Source organism: Mus caroli, chromosome 7 (assembly GCF_900094665.2).
Source record: "Mus caroli chromosome 7, CAROLI_EIJ_v1.1, whole genome shotgun sequence".
NCBI lineage: Eukaryota > Metazoa > Chordata > Mammalia > Rodentia > Muridae > Mus > Mus caroli.
The window spans coordinates 14,879,950-14,888,804 of NC_034576.1; the positions used below are offsets into that span (position 1 = coordinate 14,879,950).

Sequence of the window (8,855 nt, forward strand, 5' to 3'; positions counted from 1 at the left end):
AAAAAAAAAAAAAGGTAAGAGCACTGACTGCTCTTCTAAAGGTCCTAAGTTCAAATCCCAGCAACCACATGGTGGCTCACAACCACCCGCCGTAATGAGATCTGATGCTCCCTTCTGGTGTGTCTGAAGACAGCAACAGTGTTCTTATTTATAATAATAAATAAATCTTTGGGCCTGAGCAAGTGGGGCTGACCATAGAGAACAGAGGTCTAAAAATTCAATTCCCAACAACCACATAAAGGCTCACAACCATCTGTACAGCTACAGTGTACTCATATACATAAAATAAGATAAATAAATCTTTTAAATCACACACACACAGGTTGAGCAAGCCATGAGGAGCAAGTCAGTAAGCAGCACCCCTCCCCCAATGGCTATATCAGCTCCTGCCTCCAGGTGTCTGCCCTGACTTCCTGCGATTGTGAACAATGATATGAAAACCTAAGCCAAATAAGCCCTTTCTTGCCCAAATTGCTTCGGTCATGGTAATAGTAACCTCAACTAAAACACCCTCACATCCCATGGCCCCACTCAGTCTGCAGCTCCATCCTATGGAAATCTCGTCCTGTTGAGGACATCTTTCTTTATTGAGCAGATATATTCAGTGGTAGTTTGCTTGGGAACTGAGAAACCAAGAGAGCCTTGGCACTGCCTTTTGGGGGCTCCAGCCCAGAAGAAATTTGATCTCCATTGGTTGGTGACCATCTCAGGAAATGGGTCTCTACTCAGCCTGCTGCCTAGCGGTTCTCTTCATTGCCTCTCATTGCTGGGTACCCCTTCTTGAATGGCAAGAGCAAGAGCCTGCTCAGTCTTCCATCTACCTGCCTGTCACCTTTTCTAGCTACCCTCCCACTACCTGGGCCATCCAGAGCCCCATTCTGCTCCCGATGATCACTGGAGCTTCCATGGTCTCTACCCCAAGCTCCTACACAGAGGGCTCAAAGCAATCCCTTGAAGGTAGCCTGATTTCCGTTCACAAATTGTCCCTGGGATAAATGGGTATCTGGGTGACAGCTAGTGCCATCTCCTTGTGAGGAACTGAACTGCCTTCAGTCCATTCCTAGAACCCCTCGGTTTTACTCAAGAGTTTGGTCACTCCCAGCTGTACAAAGAAGAGAACAGGAGCTTCAATTTCTTGATCAAGACTGCAGACCTGTGGCAGGGAGGATGGAGATTCGGTACAAAATCTAACACACAGTTAAGAAAGCTCCCCTGGCATGTGGCTCAGAGGCAGAGCACTTGCCCAGCTTTGTGGAACAACCTGAGCTCAATCACCAATAGTGACATCAAAGAAACAAATGCAAGAGAATAGAATAATTTATCTGGGTCTTTTGTTTCTGTTTGTTTGCTTGTTTTGTTTTGTTTTGCCTTTTGAGTTTTTGGGAGACAGGGTTTCTCTGTGTAGCTATGGCTGTCCTGAAACTCTGGAGACCAGCCTGGCTCAAACTAACAGCTATCCACCTGCTTCTGCCTCCTGAGTGCTGGGATCAAAGGCATGAGCCACAGCTGGCTCCCAAGTCTTTTATCTTTAGACTATAAAGCTCTGGCTATCTTAAAATTTCATATGTAGACCATACTGGAATTGAACTCATAGAGATCCACCTGCCTCCCAAATGCTGGGATTAAAGGTGTGCCCACCATGTCAAGCAAAATAAATAAATCCTTTTAAAGATTAGTTAATGTGGCTTTGGTCTGAGCAAGATGCTCTCAGGAAATGGGAGTCTCATCTATGCCCCCTCTAGAATCCAAACTGGTCAGACCTGGGTGTTCTCCTTCCCAAATACTAATTACTAACTGCTTAGCTTCAAAGAATCAGACAAGATATGTTGCATTCAGGGTAGAATGACCTTAGTTGTGACCTGTATGTTCTATAAAGTTAGTTCCAGTCATATTTTCCAGGTCACTAGTGACCTGTCTAATCTAGATAATATTGGAACACGAGCCTTTGCAGGCTGACAAGATGGCTTAGTAGGTAAAATTCTTCCCATCAAGCCTAACAACCAACCATTCCATCATGACATGAAGAAAGAAACAACTCCCTAACCTAAAGTTGTGTTCTGACCTCCACACTCACTGTGCTCACACACACACATCAGTGTAATTTAATTTTTTTTCTGGGCCTGATCTAGCCTCTGAGGACATTAAACCCATATGGTGTACATACCTACATGCTGGCAAAACACTCAATCACATTAAATACAATAAATAAATCTAAGAGACAAAAAGCAGGGAGGCAGTGCCGGGCGTGGTGGCGCACACCTTTAATTCCAGCACTCAGGAGGCAGAGGCAGGCGGATTTCTGAGTTCGAGGCCAGCCTGGTCTACAAAGTGAGTTCCAGGACAGCCAGAACTATACAGAGAAACCCTGTCTCGAAAAAAAACAAAAAACAAACAAACAAACAAAAAAGCAGGGAGGCGGAGTGTCTTTCTCTGACCTCTGCATGTGCAAGCATCAGGACATGTACACACCAACACAAATAGTGCACACAAATAAGCAGTAAGCCGGTGGTTTGTATCATGATGCACATAAATAGAGCTGTGTTCCTGTGGGACTGATGGGACGAACAGATGTCGTATAGTTTAAAAAGAAAATGGCTGTCCCTACAGAGTCCCCTCCCCCACAAGTCCTGAGGCTGAGCCTAATCCTCCATAATTCCCCTGCCTTTCTGCTGAGGCTGGACTGTTGTCCTAAGAGGATTGGAGCATTTACTAAATTAGTCCTGTCCAGGGACACAGGAAACAGAATGTCTGGGGTGGAAGGGGGAAACAATAAGAGGGGCAGACAGCTACAGTCGTGAAGACAAAAATGCAAATAATGGAAGGAAGATGGCCAGAAAGTACAGAAGAGCAAGCAGCTGTCTGTAATGCCAGCAGATGGGAGTCAGATTGCTATGAGTTTGAGGCCAACCATACCTAGGTAGCAAGTCCTTGCCTTTATAAAAGAAGAGGGGTGGAGTGGGGAGATGGTCCAGTGGTTGAGAGAATTGGTTGCTATTCCAGACGACCCAAGTTCGATTTCCAGTATGCATATACCCACTTATATTCCTCTGTAACTGTAACTCTGGTCTCCAAAGGCACTGCCTTCACACACTACACAGTCATGTATGTAGACAAAAATACCCATACACATAAATTTCTTTTTAATGGAAGAAGGGACCAATAAGAAGTTCTACCAGATGTAGGACATGGTGGATAAACTGACTCCCGATCCCTTGCAGGTTCCTCGCCTATAATAATGTCTAGGAGGGGCATTGCTGTGATGATGCCTACAGTTAGAACTGACTTGTATGCTTTTTGTTCTATGAGGAACTGAACCTAGGGCCTCCAATAGTCTAGACAAGTACTGTATCACTGAGCCACACCCCCAGCCCCTCACTGGGGGATTCTAGGCAGGGGCTCTACCACTGAGCTACACCCCCAACCCCTCACTGGGGGATTCTAGGCAGGTGTTGTACCCTGACCTACACTCTTTTAAAACATATCTGTGTATGGAATGGATCCCCGGGTGGGGCAGTCAACCACCAAACCCAGACACTATTGCATATACCAGCAAGATTTTGCTGACAGGACCCTGATATAGCTGTCTCTTGTGAGTCTATGCCAGTGCCTGGCAAATACAGAAGTGGATGCTCACAGTCAGCTATTGGATGGAACACAGGGCCCCCAATGGAGGAGCTAGAGAAAGTATCCAAGGAGCTAAAGGGGTCGGCAACCCTATAGGAGGATCAACAATATGAACTAACCAGTACCCCCACAAAACTGTGTCTCTAGTTGCATATGTACCAGAGGATGGCCTAGTAGGCCATCAATGGGAGGAGAGGCCCTTGGTATTGCGAAGATCATATGCCCCAGTACAGGGGAATGCCAGGGCCATGAAGCAGGAGTGGGTGAGTTGGGGAGCAGGGTGGGGGGAGGGTATAGGGGACTTTTGGGATAGCATTTGAAATGTAAATGAAGAAAATATCTAATAAAAGTGAAAAAAAGAAAGAAAAAATAAAAAAAAAATTTAAAAATAGTATCTGTGACTAACTTTCCTGGGCAGATCTTAAAGTTGAGCTCCTCCTCCTCAGCTCCCAGACTGGGATCCCAGGCCTTCTCTACCTGCCCTGGTCCTGTGTTCCCCTTCAGTTGACTTTTAGAAGATATGGAGAAAAGCATTGCCAAACAGAAAATATCCAGGAGCACACTTTGGGCAGAAAGGACAAAGCAAGTCTTAATTTCTTTCTACCTAAACAAGTTTGCCCCTCACCCAAAAAAAAAAAAAAATCACACAGAAACAAAGAGGAAAAAAACACCCAGGTTTAAGTGGGATTCACATTTTTAATTAGTTTCACTCTGGGTATCCAGGGAAGGGAGACCTGAGAGGCTAGTAAGAAGGAAAGGAGAGAACAGAGAAACTAACATTAAATGAGGGGAACTCCTGACCTCCTCATTCTATGTCCATCTGCCTTATCAGCCTTGGGGCTTGGAAAGAAGGATTTGCAGGGGTGGGGAGTACAACAGGGTTTTATGTAGCCCAGGCTGGCCTCAAACTTGCATTGTAGCCTAGAATGACCTTGAACTCATAGTCCTTCTGCCTCTACCTCCCTTGTGTTAAAATCACAAGCATGCGCCATCACCCCTGGCTTATGAAATAGAATATGTCCATGGGCTGGGAGAGATGGCTCAGCAGTTAAGAGCATTGGCTGCTCTTCCAGAAGTCCTAGGTTCAATTTCCAGTAACTCCATAGTGGCTCACAACTTTGTAATGGGATCCATGCCCTTTCCTGGTGTGTCTGGAGATAGCTAATGTGTACTCATATAAATCTTTTTTAAAAAGAATATTGGGTGTACTGGCTGGTTTTGATAACACAAGCTAGAGTTATCACAGAGAAAGGAGCTTCAGTTGAGGAAATGCCTCCATGAGATCCGGCTATAAGGCATTTTCTCAATTAGTGATCAAGACGGGAGGGCCCCTTGTGGGTGGTGCCATCCCTGGGCTGGTAGTCTTGGGTTCTATAAGCAAACTGAGCAAGTCAGAGGAAGCAAGCCAGTAACATCCCTCCATGGCCTCTACATTAGCTCCTGCTTCCTGACCCGCTTGAGTTCCAGTTCTGCCTTCCTTTGGTGATGACCAACATTGTAAAAAGTATAAGCTAAATAAACCCTTTCCTCCCCAACTCGCTTCTTGATCATGATGTTTGTGCAGGAATAGAAAGGCATTGGACTAAGACTAACTAAGACATTAGACATACTCTATGGATTTCTAAAAGTCCTTTACCCAGGTATACCCATGAATAAGACTTCCAGCCTCTTGAGATTCAACTCCTATAGGCATCTGGAAGACTTCATCACTTGTGTCCCCTCAATCTGACCCTAGGAACCTCTGACTGGGGCATCTTGGGCTCTAGAACATTCTATTTATCTTTCAAGTCCTCCCCAATATCCACATCAAGCTTCTTTTGCATTTTGTTTTTATACAAGCCACAGCATCCCAGCTCAGTTTAGTGGTCATGTCTGTAACACACAGACAGACACATAAATCATATATACATTTAAATCATATATACATGTTCAAATGAATGATCCCCTAAACCTACCATGTAAACCTGATGTTTATTAACTTTAACTGTATACGTTTTCCAAATGAATTTGGAGGTCTCACTTTGTAGTCCAGGTTGACCTCAAGTTCCCAGCAATCCTCCTGCCTCATCTTCTTTCATGCTGGGATTATGAACATTGAGTCAGTCAACACATCTGGCTTAGGGCACCTGGCGTTCTAAGCCAAACATTCTCCAAGTCATTTGCAAGACAGATTTCCTTTTTCTCCAGAGCAAGTTCTCAGCACCTTTACTGAAGACTGGGGAAAAGCATCAGCTATGCACTTCAGTCATGACCTGTACTGATTGCTGCTGGGCTGTCTGGAGAGAGGAAGGAGCCACTTTCATTGCTTGGGGTATGCTGTAAAGGGGCTAAGCTCTCTAAAGGAGCTGAGGGTAGGAAACACCTGAGGCTGAATGGTTCACAGCCTTTGGCAGGATTGCTACTTGCTGTTGCTTGCTGAGAGCTACTCTCCTGGAATCTAAGCTGGGGGAGACAGCTTGAATCCAGAGAGGGTGATTCCGCTGGAAGGGGGGATATGAAGCCCCTTCTACAAGATCTGAAACTTCCAGGCACTCTGATCTTTGTAGTCCAGAGGGTCCATGGGATTGTAGGTAAATTTCCAGGTGCCTGTGGGGTCCTTGAATTCCAGGCTGTCCACAGGGCTGTAGGTGCTATAGCTCTGGCCTGACAAGGAGGTGGGGGACTGGGCCAGGGATGGCCCCACAGAGGGGCCTGAGAGGGGGCTGAGAGCCGGACCCCCAAGTTGGGGCACCATGGGCGAAAGGTAGGGATCCAACCCACTGAAATAGGAACTTGGAGATGCATAAGCTGAAGGGGAAGAACAGAAAGCAGAAGCCGGGGCATAGGTCATGGCATAAGGGGCTGAGGTGAGAGAGGGCCCAGAAGCCACTAGGCCGGCTCTCTGGGCCTCAGGCAAAGGAGACTCTGAGGCTGGACTCCAAATGGACACGGTGGCCACTGCTGTGGTAGGTGAACCTGAGGGGCCAGGCAGAGATGGGCTGTAAGAATCTGAGATGCCCAAAGGATCTGTACAAACATCTGTAGAGGGTCTAGGGGATGTCCCTGCCTTCCTCTTCGCAGGACGAGCCTTGGTCTGTGCCCCCGGGGGTTGCTGTTGCTGTTTCTGCTGCTGTCGCTGCTGTCTGCATTTCGCCCTGCGATTCTTGAACCAGACCTAGATAGAGAGAGGAAATATGGGGGGAAGGGGAGTGAACTCACATGCCAAGAGCAGACAAAGCTGATGGTAAGACCCACACATCACCACTCTGCATCCAATGATAGGGCAGCTCTGTCCATGATCTGTGTACCTGTCCAATCATGCATGTACACATGCACACAGAAAACTACATGCACTGATCACACACACATATCATACATGCAGGCAATCATACATACATGCATATACCAGTCATCATGTATCACCTACCTACCTGATTGATCACACATGCATACATACAATCATACATTATTCTCACATAATATGTATGCAGTCACACACACATACACATACATGCATTCAGCCACCCACCTGATCCCATGAATATGTATGCACTTGTGTATTGTCCTCACATATATACATGTAATCATACACATATGAACATATTATATTTACTTGTTCCTACTTATGAATGCATGCATTATACTCACATATCATACATACAGTCATGCACGAATGAACACATTATATTAACATGCTCCTACTCATTATTATGTATATGTAATTATACATGCATTATATTCACATATCATACATGCAATCATGTATCTATGCATGAGTACATATATGCATAGATACATGCCATCATGATCTATCAGCCAATTTCATAGTACACACATGCATGCAATTTTACATATAGATATAATAATACCAAAGCTAGGGATGTAGCTCAGTGGTAGAGCATACACCTGGCATACACAGGGCATCATATAAGAAGAGTGACATATGGAACGTGAGGGGCATTTAGACCACTTCATAAATATGGCTGCTACCCTTGGCTTCTCTCTTTCATCCACTCTGGATCTGACACAGGCCCACAGAAAGTTACAGTAAGGGTATGAGGGGTCCAGGGAGCAGATCATCCTACCTGGACCCTGGACTCAGGCAGATTGATCTTAAGAGCAACCTCCTCACGTGCATACACATCCGGGTACTGGGTCTTGGCAAACAGGGCCTCCAGCTCCTCCAGCTGGCTCCTGGTGAATGTGGTCCGCTCCCGCCGCTGCTTCCTAGGGGCACCTAAGCGGGGGCAAATTAAAGAACCCTCAGGATAGCTAGGTCTGCTCGCCAGAGGCCATGAGGTACAGAGGAATACCTGTCCCAAAGACCTTTCTTCACATCCATCAGCCTAAACAAGGAGCTTTGATTAATTCCCTGGCCTCCTAGTGGCTGCTCAGTCCCCAGAGGAATTGAGAGATGTGTTCCAGTCATTCATTCACTGGCAGAAACTGGTTTTAGCCCTACAAGAATTTGCCCCTCCATGTTGTCCTTGTTTCATTCCTACCCCCTCCTTCTCTTTCTTCTCTTCCTTCTCCTCCTCTCTCTCCCCTTCCTCTTTTCTTCCTACTTCTCTCTCTCCTATCCTCCCTTTTCTCTTCCCCTTCCTTTTATCCCTCCCCCTCTCTTTCATTACAACAGGGTTTCAGTACATAGCCCAGGCTAGCCCTGAAATCATGGTCTCAAGAGATCCTCCTACCTCAGCCTCCCAAATCTCTGGAAGTACAGGCAAGGGTCACTGTACCAGACGCCTCTCTTGAAACTTTACGCTCAAAGATATATTTTGTTGAAACATGACGTTGTCAATAACCATGACTTCTGCTTATAAAAGTGGTAAACCTCTGTGGTTCAACTTAATGTAAGAGAGGGGGGGGGCTAACAAGATAGTGCAGCATGTATAGGCACTTGTGTACAAGCCTGAGGACCTGAGTTCAATACCTGGGACCCAATGGTAGAAGGGAAAAAAACAACTCCTCTGCAAGGGAGCCATGGCAAGCATGCCCCCTGCTCCCTACCCTTCATGCAAAAATAAATAGTGTTTTATTTGTCCTTCAAGGAAAAAGAAAGGCTAGATCAGGTGGCTCCTGCCTTTAATTCCAGCACTCAGGAGGCAGAGACAGGCAGAACTCTGAGAATCTGTAAAGAAACCTGGTCTATATGGTGAGTTCCAGGCCAGAGCTACATAGTGAGAGCCTGTTGGAAGGAAAAAAGGAAGGAAAGAAGGAAGGAAGGAAGGAAGGAAGGAAGGAAGGAAGGA

The 8,855-nt window shown here is 46.0% G+C and overlaps 1 protein-coding gene across 2 annotated transcripts in view; it reads right to left on the reverse strand.

The window, feature by feature from the left end:
* Positions 1-4,300: 4,300 nt before the first annotated feature.
* The window catches only part of Crx (cone-rod homeobox), a 14,850-nt gene continuing 10,295 nt past the window's right edge, over positions 4,301-8,855 (reverse strand). For both annotated transcript variants that reach the window (XM_021168648.1, XM_021168647.1), the window contains exons 3-4: positions 7,689-7,840; positions 4,301-6,778 (exon numbers count right to left, since the gene is read on the reverse strand). In XM_021168648.1, the coding sequence (XP_021024307.1) occupies positions 6,131-6,778; positions 7,689-7,840 (800 nt within the window). In that variant the 3' untranslated portion in view covers positions 4,301-6,130. The remainder of the gene's footprint in view (positions 6,779-7,688; positions 7,841-8,855) is intronic.